At 46.5% G+C, this 20904-nt stretch overlaps 1 protein-coding gene across 1 annotated transcript; it reads right to left on the reverse strand.

The window, feature by feature from the left end:
* Positions 1-3809: 3809 nt before the first annotated feature.
* LOC147979986 (uncharacterized) lies at positions 3810-10232 on the reverse strand. Its single transcript, XM_087515423.1, has 5 exons — positions 10087-10232; positions 7775-7888; positions 7598-7709; positions 5697-6627; positions 3810-3979 (listed from the first exon to the last, which is right to left on the reverse strand). The coding sequence occupies exons 1-5, from the start codon at positions 10230-10232 to the stop codon at positions 3810-3812; spliced, it is 1473 nt and encodes a 490-aa protein (XP_087371549.1).
* Positions 10233-20904: the final 10672 nt, after the last annotated feature.

Below are 20904 nucleotides of genomic sequence, written 5' to 3' on the forward strand. Positions count from 1 at the left end.
ACTATGCCAAGTCATACGATGCCATGAGCATGCACTAAATGATATGCAAAACATGCAACTCACAAGAACGGATCAACCTTATCAATATAACTTTCAGGCAATAATTCATCATTAAATTTTACTGGTTCTACCTCACTATTTATGATCATGCAATATTTTGACGAACTCATAATTTATATGAAATTCTCATTAAGCAAAAAGAACTATCATTATTTATTATAGCAATATAACTAAGTCAAACTCTATTCTACTAGACCAAACTACTCCATGCAGAAACTTAAACAAACATTTCAAGCATGACAAGGTAACTAGCATTCAACCAAATTTATTTATAAAATTTTAAATGCATAAAAGAACTCATATTCAAGTCAGAAAAACAATAGATATTGAAATGACACCATCCAAATGCCAGTGTGGCTTGCCTTAGTGCAGAGGAGGGTCACACTCCTCCTGTTTATGTTCAAGGCAAGTCTCTCCTTTTGAAAATGTTTAAAAACCACAAAACAAAAAGTCAAAAAAATAATATGAAAATCACCAGAAATTCTAGACAGCAGGGAAAATTCCACATTTTGGTGTTCTGCTAGAGCTTTCTGAATCAAACACAATGCAAGAAGAATCAACTCATTTGGACTTATAGGCTAGAAATTATCACTGGTCAAAGTTGTGGTCAAATTATTGAATTAATTTGAATAAAACAGAAGACTGGGGGGGGGGGTGACGTCGATGGCGTAAAGGAAGAATACGCCTCCACTCGTACCGCTTTGGGTGCGAGTGGAGGGGCTGACACCGGGCCCCACCAGTCAGGAGAGAGAGGGGGAGAGAAGAAACAGAGCGCGACGGTTCTCCGCCGGAGCTTACAACAGCGATGAGAGGTTCTTGGGTGAAGCCAGAGGGATAGAAGTGGAGCGGGGGTCACGACGCACCTACCCGTACCCGTGCCTTGTCGGGGGATGGCCGGAGCTGCTCATAACCAAGCTCGCAGGCAGCGGTGGTGGTCGGGGCCTGCTGGAGAGGAAGAAGGCAACGGCGAGGGGCGACTCCAGGGGCTCTGCTGCTTCCAGGCGACACCAGTGGACCTCCAATGGTGCGCTTGAGAGGTTGGTTGAGCTCAAGGAGCTCTAGAGCAGGGTGGCTGGGCTGCGGGGATCACCGGCGATCTCTGGTCATGGTCGACGTCCAGAGGCCTGCCCGACCAGGCTACGGCTATCCTACGTGCTCGTGGTGGTTGAGAAGTGCGGTGTGTGGCTTCAGAATGGAGGGAGGGGCTCTATATATAGCCAGAGTGGGAGGGGGGTATGTGGCGCCGCTGGAGTTCTCTAGAAGCTGGCGAGCGACGACGAAGGGCGCCAGTGAGAGGGGGCAAGGGCTCAGCGCTAATGCGGGAGTTGTCCACGCTCGCGGACGAGCACAGGCGGTAGGGGAGAAGAAGACAAGGGCACGAGTGCACTGTGGCTTTTGGTCGCGACATGCCCGTCCTCGCTGCGGCGTCTCCGGCGTCGGCGAGCGCCAGGGAGAGGTCAAGGGTGATGAGTCGAAGCTGGTGGCGTGGCGCGACAGTCGGCGCGGAGCTCTGGCTCGAGCACGCGCTGAACAGAGGCGTTGGCGGGATGCAGAGCGCGTCGAACACATGCCAGATCCCATGTCCACACGCGGTCACTGCCCTAGCATGGTAAAAACGATGCCCACACTCGGCCAAACCTTGTCTGGGCTATAGTCCATGTAGTGTTAGGTCTAGGGAGGCTGAGGACTCACTGCCAGGCCGACCAGAAGTGACTCAAGCTTCTTGGCAAGTTTTTGGCCAGAAACTTGGCCGCTACGTTTGGAGGGCTTATAGAAGGCCATTAGGGCTGATCTTCTGGGGTTAGGGTTTACTTAGGAGGGTAATGAGGCTCAAGAAAAACCAGCGCCAAAGGATCAAGGAAAAATACACTTGTTGTACAAAGTGCATTTTTGGGCCAGAAGGGAAATGATTTTCTGTAGCTAAAATATTACAAAAAGTCATGCAATATTTTTGCTTAGGGAGGTGGGCCAAGGTTCAAAGAATATTCAGGAATTATTTAAGGATTTTTGGAGCAATAAAAATGAGGGTTGCTTTGGAGCACTAGTTTCTGAAATGAGTTTTAGAAGAGAAATTGAATATTTTTCTTTTATGAAAAATATTCATTTGAACATTTTGGGATATTTTTTAGAGAAATGAGATTGAATGAGAGGTAGATGGGTCACTTGGGTGAAGGTCAAGGGCATGCCCAAGTGATAAGTCCATTTGAATTGATTCCAAAAACTCAAATCCACGGCAAAGGAAAAATCAAGTCTGGAAAAAGAGAGAAGGCAAAATCCAGGCTGTCACAAACCTCCCCCACTTAGGATGAATCTCGTCCTCGAGATCCGGTTGCTCAGGAAAATAGTTCTGGGTAAGCGGTCCTTAAAAATTCCTCTCTTTCCCAGGTTGCCTCTTCCTCGGTGTGATGCTCCCACTGAACCTTGTAAAACCTTATCACTTTGCTGCGAGTGACTCTTTCTGTCTCATCGAATATTCTGATCGGTCTTTCCTCATATGTTAAATCCTTAGCCAGTTCTATCTCTGTCGTACCAGTCATTTTCTCCGGTGGCGAGATACATCTCCTTAGCTGTGAGACATGAAACACATTGTGTACCTCTGACAATTCTGGTGGCAATTCCAACTGATAGGCATCTGTTCTGACTCTGGTCATGACTGGAAATGGACCAATATATCTGGGTGCCAATTTTCCTCGGCTCTGAAATCTCTTAACTCCTTTCATAGGGGTGACTCGGAGATACACGTGTTCTCCGGGTTCAAAGCTGATCTGACAATGTTTTGCGTCATAATAACTTTTCTGTCATGACTTGGCCAACTGCAGTCTGTCTCGGATCTCCTTGACTTGCTTCTCAGCTTCAATCATTAAATCAGTACCAAAAATACAGCTATCTCCGGTTTGAGACCAGTTCAGTGGAGTGCGGCACTTACGGCCATACAGGGCCTCATAGGGTGACATATTTAAGCTAGTCTAGAAACTGTTGTTGTAAGAAAACTCGGCATATGGCAGATAGTCTTCCCACTTGGATCCTTGGGCCAATGCACATGCTCGGAACATATCCTCGAGTATTTGATTTACTCACTCAGTCTGTCCATCTGTCTGGGGATGATAAGCTGTGCTTTATTTCAGGGCAGTCCCCAAGGCTTGATGTAGTCGGGACCAAAATGCTGAAGTGAAGAGAGATCCTTTATCTGAGGTGATAGTCTTTGGCACTCCATGCAGACAGACGATTCTGGACACATACAATTGTGCAAGTTGATTGGCACGGTAGGTGGTCCGGATGGGAAGGAAATGGGCTACCTTCATCAGTGTGTCCACTATGACCCATATTGCGTCATTCCCTCGGTGAGTCCTTGGTAAACCCGTGATGAAATCCATGCAGACATCGTCCCATTTCCATTGCGATACGGGTAAGGGTTGAAGGAGTCCGGCGGGTTTTTGGTGTTCCGCCTTTACCTTGTTGCATATATCACAACAAGCCACAAAGTAAGCGATGTCTTTCTTCATTCCATCCCACCAGAATATCTGATGAAGGTCTTCGTACATTTTGGTGCCACCTGGGTGAATTGAGTATGACGATTCATGTGCTTCTGCCAATATCTTCTTTCTCAGACTCTCTTGGTTGGGTACGCAAATCCTTCCTCGAAACCTTAGCGTACCTTGCTGATCCTTAGGGAAATATTGTGTCTGTCCTTCTTGCAAATGCTTGGCATATAATTGCAATGATTTGTCATCTGCTTGAGCGCTGCAAATTTATGCCTCGAGGGTAGGAGAAATTTCCAATATGCTGGCAAGACTAGCATCCACGATTACCAAATTTAGCTGAGCGATTTCTTCACAAAGTTCAGGAGGCAAAGAATCCATTAGATCATTCAGGTTGGCAGGCTTTCGGCTGAGAGCATCAGCCACCACATTAGCTTTACCTGGGTGATAATTTATACCGAGGTCGTAATCCTTAACCAACTCGAGCCATCTTCGTTGTCAAAGGTTTAGATCGGGCTGAGTGAATACATACTTGAGGCTCTTGTGGTCGGTAAATATCTGGCAGCTCTTTCCAATAAGATAGTGCCTCCAAATCTTGAAAGCGTGCACCACCAGAGCCAATTCCAAATCATGAGTGGGATAATTTCCTTCGTGCGGCCATAGTTGTCGGGATGCATAGGCCACAACCTTGCCATCTTGCATAAGTACACATCCAAGGCCTTTTCTGGAGGCATCGCAGTAGACATCAAAATTGCGGTAGATGTCAGGAAGAGTCAATACTAGTGCTGACGTCAGTCTGATTTTTAACTCATTGAAACTCGGTTCATAGTCCTCGATCCATTCAAACTTCTTATCGTTCTTTAGGAGTTCTATCATTGGCTTGGCAATCTTAGAGAATCCTTCAATAAAGCGGCGATAATACTCGGCTAGTCCAAGGAAATTCCGGATTTCTAAGACTGTCATGGGTGCGGACCAATCAAGCACATCTTTCACCTTACTTGGATCCACGGCTATTCCTTCTGCTGAGAGAACATGCCCTAAAAATCCCACTTGCTTGAGCCAAAATTCACATTTGCTGAACTTCACGTAGAGCTGATGTTCACGGAGTCTTTGCAAAACTGCTCGGAGGTGATCCTTGTGTTCGTCTTCGCTTTTTGGAATAAATGAGGATGTCATCGATGAACACCACCACAAATTTGTCCAAGAATTCCATAAACACCTTATTCATCATATGCATGAAGAAGGCAGGGGCGTTGGTGAGACCGAATGACATAACGGTATACTCATAAAGGTCGTATCGAGTAGTGAACGCGATCTTGGGAATATCTTCCTTCTTGATTTTGAGTTGATGATATCCGGTCCTCAAATCAATTTTGGAGAATACTTTGGCCCCACTGAGTTGATCAAACAAATCATCAATCCTTGGTAATGGATACTTGTTTTTGATGGTGACGTCATTCAACTGTCGGTAGTCCACACACATCCGAAGACTGCCATCCTTTTTATCCATGAATATAGCGGGTGATCCCCACGGTGAAGAGCTTGGGAGGATGTATCCTTTCTACAACATCTCATCCAGCTGTTTCTTTAATTCCACCAATTCTAATGAAGGCATCCGATAATATTTCTTGTGTATCGGTGTGGTTCCAGGCACCAAGTCAATTACAAACTCCAATTCTCTGTCTGGCGGCATTCCTGGCAATTCCTCAGGAAATACATCTGGATACTCACTGACCACTGGAATTAATTCCACTTCTTCCGCCACAGCTATGAAAACCATATCCTTCTTGGGTATACTTCGGCGGGCATAAAAACTTGCGGTGTGACCCTCCTGACTTGCTATGGTAACTTCTCTGGTCGCACAGTTGATGCATACTTGGTATTGGGTTAACCAGTTCATTCCCAGAATAATATCCAATTTGTCAGATTCGATGATGATCAAAGACGTTGGAAACTTGATTCCCTTGATATCAATTTCCAAATTATGGCAGACCAGGTTGCTTCTGAGTAAGGATCCCGGGGATTGTACCAACATATGTTTCCCCAAAATCGAGCAAGGAAATTTGTTTTGGGCAGCAAAACTCCGTGAAATAAAAGAGTGGAAAGCCCCAGAGTCAAATAAAATTATGGCAGGTATGTTATTAATAGGAAACATACCAATGACGACTTTCGGGTCCTCTTGGGCTTCATCGGCGGAGATATGATGGATTTGCCCTTGGATGGCACTCGGGACGGAATATGGCTCCAGGTAGTTGACTTGCGGACGGAATGGAGTTGTTGGCTCGCTGTTCTTGGGGCACTGTCTGGCGTAATGTTCGGTTTGTCCATAGTTGAAACAGGAATTGTTGCGCTGACATTCTTCCTGTACCGGACTGGTCACAGCATTCTTGACTTGAGTGGTGGTCTTGTTGACATTTTGCTGCCAGTTGGGTTTGTAGTCAACCTGAGTCTGTTGCCAAGTACGAGCCTTCTGCATGGGTTGCATATCCTTCTTAGGCTCGAATTTGCGCTTGTGGTCATTATTAGCTAGCCTGTTGTCGTGCATGAGCTTGTGTTCCCTTTCTGCGACGAGGGCATTGTTCACTAGAGTTTGGAAGTCCGGAAAATCGAACATACTGAGAGTGCACCTGAGATGCTGATTCAGTGCTCCAAGAAATCCGTCGATCTTCCATTCTTTGGTGGCCACATCATAGAGAGAATAGCGGGCCAAATGGTTGAACTTATTCAGATACTCGCTTACTAACATGCTTCCTTGAGTGAGAGCGAGGAATTCGCGCTGCTTGATTTTCATAATTCCGGCGGGAATACGATACTTGCGGAAATGATCCTTGAATTTAGTCCAAGTAATTTCCTCGTCCGTGGGCCACATGGATTTAACATTATCCCACCATATCGCGGCAACTCCTTCGAGATAATGTGTTGCGAAAGGGACCTTGTCTCCGTCTTCAGTGCGAGCAATTTCCAGTTTCTTCTCAATAGTACTTAACCAATCGTCAGCGTCCAATGGATCAATAACTTGACTGAAACTGGGAGGCTTGGTTCGCTGAAAATCTGACAGCTTGGAGTAATGACCATTCTGATTTCCATTCTACCCAACCATAACTTGCACACTTTTCAATAGTTCCAGCAGATCGTTGTTCCTCCTTTCTTCAAACATTCACATGATTTGCTCAGTGGAAGGCGGATGTGGCGGTGGAGGCGGAGGTGGCTGGTACGGCTCGGGGGAATGTCCTGCCTGTCTTGTAGAGCGACGAACAGGGACATCCTCACAAGCTTGGTTGCTGCTGCCTCCCCGCGTCATCCTATTATTTATTTTCCCAATACACAGCAACCGCGATGAGAAATATCCAAGAATGGGAGGAAAGCCAGCGAACATCCCAGAAGAAAACAGCGAAAGAAACCAAGGTGAATAAAAAGAAAGTTCCTACATAATTATACATAGACTCAACATAAGTGTTAAACATCATGACGGGTTTACTACCTGCATACATGAAACTAAGCATCACAACTTGTACAACTACATCCATACATCATACTCATGACAACGGTGATACTCTAGTGATCTACTGCTCGGATGGTCCTGCTGCGGGCTCCTCTCCTGAGCCGGACCCAGATCCTGAACTGATAGTGTTGACCTCCGGGTTAAGGGAGACGCGACGGCGCTGCCTCGAGGACTCTCCCTCAGGGGCAGGTGCGGAATGGGATCTAAGCATAGGAGCTGCAGGAGTAGCAAAAAGGGAAGCCCACGCAGCAGGGGCACTTAGAGGGGTCACTTCCAAAAGGTTAACGGTACCCTGAGTGATAGTAGAGGCTGGAGGAACGTATGGAGTGAAACCGACAGTAGGTAGAGGGTTCCTATTCCGAGCGGCGGCGAGAGCTATCCGGGCTCGGGTTAGCTCCCGAGCTAACTCATAGATCAGGAGATAACTGGCAGTGATATAACGAGAGAGGTGGCTAGAAGGACGATCGCATGCCGGATTAATCAAAGGAAAGCGGATACACCCATTCTCGTGCAAAGATGGGTAGTAAAAGAAACCTGGGTGGGTGTGCATGCGAACCTCGTTGTAGCGCAAGTCTACAAGAGCTTCGATTGCAGCAAACTGGACCGCCTGAGATGGCGTAGAAGTGAGACCACCCTTAGAAGAACGAGTGTAAGCACCGGAAGGGGAACTGTGGTGTAGAGTGACCTCAGCATAATACTCATACAAAGAACGGGCCAGATGCTCCCGACACACCTGATATACTGGATCAGCACCCTCTGGGTAGAGTCGTCGCCACATGTTCTAAAGCAGGTGCGACGATGTGTACGGAGCTGGCTCAGGATGGTACAAGATCGGGACTGGAGCCATCTACACTCACAATCACCATATGGTTAGTAATAACAACAGATAAACATGCATGCAATGCAACAATCAATTTCTATAACTACCGGCACTCGGACGAAACTATCTACCGTTCCACTAACGCACTAATGGTCTAGCATGTCCTACAATCAGCGTGGCTCTGATACCAAGTGTTGTGGCACCCCGGCTCAGAGCAACCGGTTTACCTTGCATTGCTAGCCTAGAGATCAAGTCTTCTGGCAACACACAACAACATGGTACGGAAACAACCGCTTTATTGATGCTAGCGGGTACATAAGTCTGATATTACATCGAGATAAGAGGCCAAGCGGCACACACGGTGTGGCTGAACAGTATGTACATTATTTAATGAACATGAATGGGCCTCGAGCACATAAACTACGCGGCAGTGGAATGACGACGAAGTGGAAATCCATAGTACATGGACACCGACGTGGACACGGCCTAGACGCGGGAAGCTCTCCGATGCGGTACGACTTGTCTGAAATCTGGCATGACACGCCAGGTCAGTACATTGAATCTACTTGCAAGCTCACAACAAACATAAGCATGATGACAAACAATATCATGACAATTATTCAGGTTAGTGCAATGCAAGTAATGCTACTAATACGATGAAACCAACATGTGCATCGAGTCCCTCGGACTCACTTACCAGACGGGTTACCTCGTAACCAAACGATGATCATACCCGGATCACAACTGAAGCCAATCACTCATTATCAGCTCATGATCTCACAAATCATCACAAAACCAATGCCAACAATAAATATTTGTGTGCAGGATTAATTATAAATGTTGATCCATAGTGTGACCTACTCCCGAGTTGTGTCTGTAACCGAGGACATGGCTATTGATAGATTGAATACACTCTGCAGAGGTAGCGCACTTTACCCACACCACAGAACCCATGGCCTCGCACTCCCATTCTGGTGGACCAACGATGTTCCGACGAAACCCTCCCCTTTCCATGACACTCTCCCGGCCACTCCGACCAACTCCCTCTCAGGGATAAGTCCTGGGTGGCCCCGCGCCTACCAAAGGCATCAATGGCCACCCTCGTGGCAAAAACGGTCCCAAACAGGGACAAGGTACCATAAAAACAAATGGGCACACAAGGTTATGTCTGCTTACCGGGCCAGGGTACCACACGCCCATAACCTTCCCTTGTTGGAGGCACCGGCGAGAGGCACGACAAGGGACCGAATCAAGACCCGCCATAAAGGTAAATGTGGTCGCACTGAGGAAAAACCCGATTTAGTGGCACCATGACTTGATCAACATTATCTTCAAGTTGGATTATTACCAGGTTTAACTTGAAAATACGAACTACTATGCCAATTCATACGATGCCATGAGCATGCACTAAACGATATGCAAAACATGCAACTCACAAGAACGGATCAACCTTATCAATATAACTTTCTGGCAATAACTCATCATTAAATTTTACTGGTTCTACCTCACAATTTATGATCATCCAATATTTTGACTAACTCATAATTTATATGAAATTCTCATTAAGCACAAATAACTATCATTATTTATCATAGCAATATAACTAAGTAAAAATCTATTCTACTAGACCAAACTACTCCATACAGTAACTTAAACAAACATTTCAAGCATGACAAGGTAACTAGCATTCAACCAAATTTATTTATCAAATTTTAAATGCATAAAAGAACTCATATTCAAGTAAGAAAAATCATAGATATTGAAATGACACCATTCAAATGCTAGTGTGGCTTGCCTTAGTGCAGAGGAGGGTCACACTCCTCCTGTTTATCTTCAAGGCAAGTCTCTCCTTCTGAAAATATTTAAAAACCACAAAACAAAAAGTCAAAAACCAATCTGAAAATCACCAAAAATTCTAGACAACAAGGAAAATTCCACATTTGGGTGTGCTGCTAGAGCTTTCTGAAACAAACACAATGCAAAAAGAATCAACTCATTTGGACTTATAGGCTAGAAATTATCACTGGTCAAAGTTGTGGTCAAATTATTGAATTAATTTGAATAAAACAGAAGACTGGGGGTTGTGGCATCGATGGCGTAAAGGCAGAATATGCCTCCACTCGTACCTCTTCGGGTGCGAGTGGAGAGGCTGACACTGGGCCCCACCGGTCAGGAGAGAGGGGGAGAGAAGAAACAGAGCGCGGCGGTGCTCCGCCGGAGCTTACGCCGGTGATGAGAGGTTCTTGGGCAGAGCCAGAGGGATAGAAGTGCAGAGGGGGTCACGGCGCACCTGCCCGTACCCGTGGCTTGTCGGGGGATGGCTGGAGCTGCTCGCAACCAAGCTCGCAAGCGGCGGTGGTGGTCGGGGCATGCCGGAGAGGAAGAAGGCGACGAGGAGGGGCGACTCCTGGGGCTCAGCTGCTTCCAGGCGACACAAGTGGACCTCCAATGATGCGCCTAAGAGGTTGGCTCAGCTCGAGGGGCTCTGGAGCAGGGTGGGTGGGCCGCGGGGATGGCCGGCGATCTCTGGTCATGGTTCACGGCCAGAGGCCTACCCGACCGGGCTACGACTATCCTACGTGCTCGTGGTGGTTGAGAAGTGCGGTGTGTGGCTTCGAAACGGAGGGAGGGGATCTATATATAACCGGAGTAGGAGGGGGGTACGTGGCACCGCCGGAGTTCTCTGGAAGCCGGCGAGCGACGATGAAGGGCGCCTATGAGAGGGGGAGCGGCTCAGTGCTCAGGCGGGAGCTGTCCATGCTCGCGGACGTGCACAAGAGGCAGGGGAAGAAGACAAGGGCATTAGCGCACTGTGGCTTTTGGCCGCGACATGCCCGTGCTCGCTGCGGCGTCTCCGGCGTCGGCGAGCGCCAGGGAGAGGTCAAGGGTGATGAGTCGAAGCTGGTGGCGCGGTGCGGCAGTCGTCGGCGAGCTCTGGCTCAAGCACGCGTCGAACAGAGGCGTTGGCGCGACGTAGAGCGCGTCGAACACATGCCAGACCCCATGTCCACACGCGGTCACCGCCCTGGCATGGTTAAAACGACGCTCACGCTTGGCCAAACCTTGTCTGGGCTATAGTCCACACAGTGTTAGGTCTAGGGAGGCCGAGGACTCACTGCCAGGCCGACCAGAAGTGACTCAAGCTTCTTGGCATGTTTCTGGCCAGAAACTTGGCTGCTACGTTTGGAGGGATTCTAGAAGGCCATCAGGGCTGATCTTCTGGGGTTAGGGTTTACTTAGACGGTTAATGAGGCTCAAGAAAAACCAGGGCCAAAGGATCAAGGAAAAATACACTTGCTGTACAAAGTGCATTTTTTGGGCAGAAGGGAAATGATTTTCTGTAGCCAAAATATTACAAAAAGTCATGCAATATTTTTGCTTGGGGAGCTGGGCCAAGGTTCAAAGAATATTCAGGAATTATTTCAGGATTTTTGGAGCAATAAAAATGAGGGTTGCTTTGGAGCACTAGTTTCTGAAATGAGTTTCAGAAGAGAAATTGAATGTTTTTCTTTTATGAAAAATATTCATTTGACCATTTTTGTATTTTTTTAGAGAGATGAGATTGAATGAGAGGTAGATGGGTCACTTGGGTGAAGGTCAAGGGCATGCCCAAGTGATAATTCCATTTGAATTGATTCCAAAAACTCAAATCCAAGGCAAAGGCAAAATCAAGTCCGGAAAAAGAGAGAAGGCAAAATCCAGGGTGTCACAGAGGAGCCTACCGACGAGCTGGACAACTGCAATACGATGCCTGCCGCTGTTGCAACTTCAGCGATGCTCACCTCGAACGCCCTCTGCTGCTCCAGATGACCCCTCTCAAAGCGGTGGTTCTCCTCGTAGATCTCCGGATACCTCACCACTGAGGCGGCGTGTGCCACGACCACGGCGGCGGTAAGGCTCTTTGCGTGCTCGATGAGGTGCTCCTCCTCCTCCCACAGGAACTCGGTGTAGTGCGCAAGGTCGCTGACGCACGTGCGGGCATCCGCCTCCGCCTCCCGCCTTTGGGCGGCGGTGGCGGAGCAGGTGATGACCCTGGCGGTCGACGGTGGGCTGGCGGCCACGACGACTGACGATGGGGTGGTGGCCATGACCAGCACCTCCCGCCTTCGGGCCGCGGTGGCGGAACGGGTGATAGCCACGGTGGCCGGCAGTGGGGTGGCGGCCATGAAGGCCACCTCCTGCCTTCAGTCCGCGGCAGCGAAGCAGGCGATGGCCCTGGCTTTCGATGGTGGTGTGGCGACAACGATGGATGGCAACAACTGCCGACGGGCAGTGGCGGCTGAGCATGGGTGGGTGTTCCGCGCACCCAATAGGGACGCCACACGCACTACACTACGCCGGGGACTGAGCTGTCGCCGTGGTGTAGCCTCCCAGCTGGAGCTGTCCTATGATGATGGCGGCGTGGCTAAGCAACGTTGACGGACCGGTGCCATTGGCGATTGTGGGAGAAGCAGATGAGATAAGCTACATGGAGGGAGGGGAAAATGCGACGCAGGACTCGCCGGCCGTGAGGGTTTATATAGTAGGCCCATAAGCATTGGGATTTTGCGGAATTTCACTGAGTTGGGCAGGAAGCTTGCGCGGGAACCTACGAGGTTGTGCGGGAACGGGCTCACGGACGATTCATTGGCGTCACCGTTTGGCCAAAAGAATGCCCCCGTGCGCTGCGCAAGCTTGCGCTATAAGCCATCTGCGGCAGCGAGGTGACAAGGCGTGCGAGAGGAGGACGAAAGGCCATGTACACATACGGTTTATAAAAAGAGTTTGTGATTTAATTACCTACTATACCCCCATCCTGGTTTATAAGTATGATCTAACTAATAAAATACGAATGCATGTCGCCAAAGATTATACAGTTGGATTCCTATTTGAACATAGTTTCCAATTATATAATTTTTATGACATGCATTAACATTTTGTTGGTTAAATTTGAGGGCAAAGTATGGCACAGAATATAAAGGGGATTATAGACCAAGACGGAGGTAGTAGCACACGGCCGCTCTCTATGCAGCGACCCAACTGTCGGCCGGCTTGTAGGCGACCATTTCCTGCATGTTCAACTGTTATATGTGTGTTGTTGCTTGCGGTTCAGGCAGCCGCGGCGCGCTCTGGTCGTGTCCCACCGCGTGCACTCTGCTCTCGCATCTCTTCGGGTGCTCTGCCCTTGTCCCTCCACGCGCGCTGCTAGTGTTTGGGGCCGGCGCACGATCACGTACGTTTGTGTGCATGTGGTTGCGCCGGGCGCGGCGCGGCAATATAGTTACCCGCTGCAAAAACTGCCCCGCGGACGCGCAGAGAATCCAGGCCGCCCGACCCCCATTTATTCCGGCAGCCATTTACCTTCATCTCTCGCGTCACACGACACAATAAGCACACCCATGATGACGCATACAGAGAGGACATCCAGCGATTCCAATGGCGATCCCCGTGGCTCCAATGGAGCTCCCAGCGGCCGACGATGACAATGGTGGGCAGTTCACCATGCATCACGTAGTGGACACCCACGTGAGGAGGAAGGCCCTCTCGGTGGTGTACACGAACGATCTGGTCTCGGTGGAGAGCTCCATCCAAACTATGGAGTAGTTCCTTGCCGAGGACAAGTACCAAGTGGTCGGCTTCGACCTCAAGTACACCATCGGCCGTGCCGGGCATGATCTGAAGGTTGTCGTCGCCTAGTTGTGCGTGCGGCGTGATGTCCTCGTCTACCACTACCACCTTGCCACAAGGCCTTGCAAGTGTTTCTCTAGGTTTATCAACAACTCCGACTATAGCTTTGCTACGGCGGACACCACCAACGATCTAAAAGCGCTCAAGGTTTCGGGCTTGAAATGCCCGAATCTTGTCAACATCCAACACCACTATAAGGTCTGGGGCAGCGACAAAAACAAACTGAACTCCCTGGTTGACCTCGCCTCAGCCCCTACTACATGAAGATGAAGAATGAGAGCAAGAAGGACAAGAACACCTGGCACAGTGTATGGCATGAGAGACTGGATGAACAACATGTCAAGTACACGACCAAGGACGCGTACACAAGCTACGAGATGTACATGCGTATCGTTGGCATGAGGAAGTGTCTTCTCCCTACCCCAGACGAGGGATCGAGCCACAGAGCAGTGGCAGGAGCGTCACAAGAAGTAGATGACTAGACGATCGTTTCTCCTATTTTAGAATGCATGCAATTGTTTATTGAGGTGTGTGCGAATGATTTGTATGGTCAGTTATGTAATTGGATGTTTATTTCAGTTATATATATACATGTTGTTCTTCTGTAGACATAGCAAATCACACGGCTTATTAGCAGCAATCGTCTGGGTTTCTTCGGACACATTTCTATTACGGACCTGTTTCCTGCGTATCACACACATCTTGTTCAGTTGAACCATTTCCATTGTGTTGCCTAATCACACATGGTTCATCCTAGTGAACCGTATGATGTATATCGCACACACCTTCATCTGGCTACCCGTTTCTTTTGTTCCTCCTCATGGAAAATAGTTAATTGAACTGGACCATATGCCCTGCATCACACACGTAACTAAAATATGAACCGTGTTTGATGCATCCGTCATCGCAAATGTTTTGCACCTTTTTGACGGTTTTTACACCACCGTTTGCGATTATGGCATCGCACACAGTTTCATCGAAAGGTCTCTGATCGTAGTGTCGCGTTTGGACCATCCTGCAGTAGTGAGACTCTGTGTATAAGGTTTTCCCTAGTAGTGCATATGTGCTTATAATAAGAATTTACATGACATATGTTGTCCTACCCCCATGGCAGCGGGGTCCATAAGAAAACTTAGGGATATTAAGGTCTTCTTTTAATAGAAAACCGATACAAAGCATTAACACATGATGAACACATGAACTCCTCGAATTACAGTCATCCCCGGAGAGTATTTGATACGTATCCAATGTATACGTAATTTTTTATTGTTCATGCTATTATAGTATCAATCTTGGATGTTATATGCAATTATATATCATTTTGTGGGCCTAACCTATTAACTTAATGCCAAGTGTCAGTTGCTATTTTTTTTGCGTGTTCTTGGTTTTCCAGGAAATCAGTACCAAACGAAGTCCAAATGCTACGAAACTTTTTGACGATTTTTTCTGGACAAGAGAGACCCTAGAAGATTCGGGAGGAGACTAGAAGGCAAACAAGGAGATGATGAGGCAACAAGGCACCCTGATGCCTTGTGGGCCCCTCATGGCTCTGTCTGACCTAATTCCACCTCTATAAATTCTCTAAAATTGGGAAACCAATAGAGAGCCACCAAAAATACTTTCCGCTGCCGCAAGTTTTTGTTCTTTCGCGGTCCCAATCCGGAGGTCTTTTTTGGTACTCTGCCGGAGGGGGAATCGATCACGGAGGGCTTCTACATCAACATTGCTGCCCTTCCAATGATGTGTGAGATGCAATCTTCTTTTGTGGTGTGCTTGTTGGGATCCGATGAATTGTGGGTTTATGATCAGATTATTCATGAATATTAATTTATTCTTATCTGAATTCTTTTATGCATGATTATTATAACTTTGTATTTCTCTTTGAACTATCCGTTTGGTTTGGCCAACTAGATTGATTTATCTTGCAATGGGAGAGGTGCTTTGTAATGGGTTCAATCTTGCGGTGCTCTATATCCCAGTGATAAAAGGGGACAAGACACGTATTTGTATTGTTGCCATTAAGGGGAAAACAACGGGGTTTATTCATTTTGGTTGGATTTAGTTTTTCTACATCATGTCATCTTGCTTAAGGCGTTACTTCGTTTTTCATGAACTTAATACCCTAGCACTGGTGTGCGTCGGTGCTATACAAATGGTTTTTAACCCCTTTCCGCGATGGCATTTGGAACCATCACCTAGTGAGTGTGGGAGATAGGGGGGGTCCTTCCCACACGACCCAGAAACTGTCGGGGATATGCCCTCCTGGCACACACGCTCGGCAAAATGAGGTCGTGTGCAATCGGCGAGCGCTCAAATATGGAAATGCATACAGTAGAGCTAAAAAAAATACAATTATAGATGCAAAATTATTTCCGGTCGCAAGTACATCCCACAGAGTCCGTCCCCGCTAAACATTTCCGTTCGTATGTACATCCCACACAGTCGCTCCAAGGAAAACGTTTCCGTTCACAGGTACATCACACACAATTTTTTCCTTTAAATCGTTTGCATTATTGAATGTATCACACATTGTCCATAGAAGAAACTGTGTGACAAAGGCTGTCCATCACACACAATTTTTATGTGGTAAACTTTTGCGCAAGGTGGCCTAACGCAAACAATTTTCAAGAGAAAGTCGTGTGTGATTGTTCATTGATCCAACATGGTTTATTGCTAGAAACTGTGTGCGTTGCCTGAGGTCATCGCCCACGGTAGTTTTTCAATAACCATTTGCAATAGCAAAACCCAATTAGCAGGCTAATTGCCATATTATTAATAATCTATTTATTTATCTAATTGACATTCATATTAAGCACATAATATATTTCATTTCCATATTAAGGAAGCAGAATTTCATAATTGAAATACATCAGAGTACAACATGATATAGCTTCACCACTCAGCTACCCCATTACACAACTGCACCAGCACCAAGTTTCACATGAAACATGTAGAACCTTTCGAAATGAGCATCATAGACGGTATATAGACAGATGCATCTCATTTGGAAAACTGCTGAAGCGGAAGGCGAATATTGAGCCTTCATTCATGTTGAAGGTCTTTGCAACTTTAGGCCAGTGCATGTGGATGATTGACCATCCGTCCTTCGTCCTCTTCAGGAACACTTCAATATTGAACCGTGGGTGTTGTATGAAAACCTTCCTGACCTCCTGACCATAGAGGTGGGTTGACACGTAATCATCAGTGAACTGCTTTGGAGAGGCCTGAAAACAAGGATGTGCATAAATATCTTCTCTATATTGGAAATGGGGCAAAGGAATAAAAAAGGCAAGGAATAATAGTTAGTACCATCTTGTAGTGAACTGATGTCTTCTTCATTGTGCAGACAAAGATCTTATTGTTTTTTGTCGCTAATTTCTTTATCCTAACAATCTTTCTGAGTTTCTTGATTTGATTGATATTCATGGACAACTCATTTCCCCATATGCAAAAAGGATCGAACAGTGGGTCAGAACCTCTGACAACAGGACCTACATGTGCAAGACCAAATTGTTAAAAACAAAAATATTAGAATGGTTCCTGCAACTGCACAATAATGTGCTATTAGACAACATACCATGCATGTGCTAACCTCGATTGTAAACCTCAGTGCTTCCCATTGTTTCCCTGCAACACATATAAGGTAGTTAGTCATCAGGTTAAGTAAGGGTTCGTATGCTATCAGTAAAATATGTTGATGAAAAATAAGCACATTGCAGATTCATCAGATTAATTCAAGCCACATGGAAACCCATTTATCCAAACAAAGCATGATTAAGAACTAGGAAATATAGCACTTGTATATGTTTCTCATGTATTAAGTGCAGCTGAATTCGATTTATTCCTCACATGCACAACAATACAAAATTCTACCCATGACAATTGGACATCGCATTGCAGAATTTAACCAAGCAGTTAACTAAACACCACAATAAATGAACCAAACATTAACTGAGCACCACATTGCACAATATAACATACTCCTAATAGAAGATCAGACAGTTAACCAAACAGTTAACTACAACCAATTATTGCAATTGTATTTGTTTCTCATTTATTTACTACAACAAAATTCAATTTATTCCTCACATTGTATACAATAACAAAATGCACCCGCAACTATTGAACATCACATTGCAGAATTAAACCAAACAGTTAACTAAATACCACAACACAAATGAAACAAACGTTAACTAAGCACCACATTGCACAATGTATAACCAAACCAAGCATGCTTGACAACTTGGAAATATAGCAATTGTATTCATTTCTCATGTATTTTGTAAAGATAAATTTGATTTATTTCTCACATGGAAGACAATACAAAATTTCAGCCTGAAGAATTGAACAACACATTTGCAGAATTGAACCAAACAGTTAACTGAAGATGACAACTAATTAACAAAATAGTTAATAAGTGAGCACCACACTGCACGACATATAGAACATATACACTAGAGCAACATATTGCATGGTAAAACTAGATATCACAATTCACTAGAATTTGTGAAGGAAAGGCAGGAGCAGCACATGCAACGGGTATACCGAGTATGCTTAACCAGCGTATCTAGAAAATGGCAAGGAGCTCCTCCAAGATCTGGGGGTTGGCACGAATGGTAGCCATCGCGACCTCGTTCGCGCGTGCGGCCACGATTTGCTTCTCCACTGCCAAATGCTCCTTGAGATCCTGGCTATACTGCGTGCACCATGGCTTAGGGCAACGCTTATTTGGTGGAGGGGTCGGCGATTTGGGTGGAAGGTGTCGCGCTCGCGCTTGCGGTCAAGGCATGTGGGATGTGGAAGGAGGAGGAGGATGGGGGTCGGGTGTGGATTACCTACCTAGATAGACGAGGCCGAGCAGTGTGAAGGAGGGTCGCCGACGAGGAGGCAGCGCTGCAAGCAAGGACTGAAGGTTTCAAATTGGAAAGGAAGACAGAAACAGGGGAACTGTGGATTTTGGTAAGGGAGAGGGGGCGGGGAGGTAGATATTTCCGCGGAAGCCAAAAATTTCGAATCGCTTCAGCGAAAACTCTGGCGCGCAAAGCGTCATCTGACACGGTCCCTTATTCAGAATTGTGTACGATATGTGTACATCACAAATGATTCAGATAGCTTAACCCGTGTGTGATGAGTTTGAACATCAAAAATTTTGGTTCAAATTTCCATGGTTACAGTGGTCATCCATGTCATTGCATAATTTGGGTACACAAAGGAGACTACAGCACACCCACACTTCTTAATCGATCAAGTTTAGCAATTAAACAGAGCTAGCTGACCTAAAAATTACTGTAACAAATTAAAGACCGACACTCTTAATTAAACAAAACACAGAGTACTACTACGGCTGGTGCTCGTCGATCTCCGGCGCCGCCTCCATGTCCAGCTCGCGCCCAATGGTCTCCTGGGGAAGGGTCTCCATGGCATCCATCGCACCATACTCAGAAAGCATCTCGCCATCCGCGTCCGCCATCTCTTTGGAAAAGGCAGCCATGAGCTGGGCGTGGGCTGATGCGATCTGGGCTTGGACGGGCTCTGTCGTCGCAAGGTATGCGGCAGAGGAACAGACGGCTGCTTGAACGCTCTCAGCGATTGCCAGCTCTTCGGTCGTGGGTTGCCGACCGTTATCAGAGAAGCTTCGTTCGATTTGTGCGGTGACCGCCAGGAGCTGGGTGTGGGCGGCCTCGACATGGTCGTGGGCAGCCTCCATCAGGGCTAAGGCCGCTGCTGCGGAACGAACAGCTGTTGTGCCGCTCTCACCAGTTGCTATCCCCGAGGCAGATGTTGCTGCTACCACCTGAGAAGCAACAGCGGCCGTTTGGGCTACCTTTGCCGCCCGGTTGCAGATTGCAGCCGCACTCATGCACCTTTTAGCGTGCATGGCGGCTACGGCCACGCTCTCGCTGGAGTGGGCCGCCGAAGTTGCCCACACGACGCTGGCTCATGTGCCCATCTTTCACCGGCGACGACTGAATAGTGAAATGATATTTGGAGAGCGAGCTAGTGTGCTTGAGACGCCGGCTGTGGACTGTAGACGACGCGCCTTCTCGCGTAAGACATAGGCATACTATACACCGACGGTGCTTCAGGATATTTTGTGCTGCATCGCACACGGTTGGTGATAATAAACTGTGTGTGATCTACTTTATTTTTCATCTTCATTTGAATTACATAATGGGGTCACAATGGCAATGGACGGTGTTTGAATTGCTAGACCTTTTATCTGGAGTGAACATGAAACTATACGTGTGTCGTAAAAGAATTGGAATTATTCAGGATTCGTTTGAACATTTTATACATGAAATTGGTTTTCTAGCCATTTTAGCTGCACAATTCAAAATTAAATTACATGCACATGCTCCGGTGCACCAACATGGGCTGTAAAATCATATATGTGTCCATGGGTTTATGCTTATCTCCCATGCAAGAAATGGGGATGAAGTTCGAACACCACGGCACCGTGGCTCTCCGGTAAACGTCGACGTACTTGCTTTTGTAATTCTAGTAAATCCAAAATTCATCCGAAATTCGTGAAACTTGGCATGCTATCATGGAGCGGCATCAACATGCTGTGGTAAATTTTTTGTCCCATTTGGGGCAGGTTTGGGTATAAGCTTCTCATAAACTAGAGCTTCTCACAACAAGTGTGATCGTTTCGGTAGTGAACGTTTCACTTTTCTGGACGAAACGATTTCCGTTCCCTCTTCTCGATTTCAATTTTTTTTCCTAGTGTCAACATAGAACAACATGAGTGTTGTGTCAATTTTTGGGATTGTTCGGGGTTCACTTGGACATTTTTACACATTAACTGAGTTTTCTATGCATTCATGTGCATAATTCAAATTTAAACTACAGACATATGCTCTAATGCATATAAATTAGTTGAAAATTCAGATCTGTGTCCTTGGTTGCCTGCTTAGGTCCCATACAAGAAATGAGAATGAATGTCAAACACCCTGCCACCGTCACTCGGCCGAAAACATTGAGATACCTAGTTTTTTAATTCTAGTAAATCCAAAACTCGTCTGAAATTCATGAAACTTGGAATGCTATCATGGAGCGGCATGAATATGCCGTGGTAATTTTTTTGTCCCATTAGGGGCAGGTTTCAGTATATGCTTCTCACAAACCAGAGTTTCTCACAACAAGCATGATGGTTTCGGTAGGGAACATTCCACCTTTGGGGATGAAACGATATCCATTGCCTCTTATTGCTTCCAAAAAATTTCTCGTGTCAACATAGAACAACAAGAGTGTTGTGTCAATTTTTGTGATTTTTCGGGGTTCGTTTGGACATTTTTATGCATTAGTTGAGTTTCCAATGCATTTATGTGCATAATTCAAATTTGAACTACATGCACATGCTCTAGTGCATATAA

Source organism: Triticum urartu, chromosome 3A (genome assembly GCF_056163025.1).
Source record: "Triticum urartu cultivar PI428250 chromosome 3A, HENAU_Tu73, whole genome shotgun sequence".
NCBI lineage: Eukaryota > Viridiplantae > Streptophyta > Magnoliopsida > Poales > Poaceae > Triticum > Triticum urartu.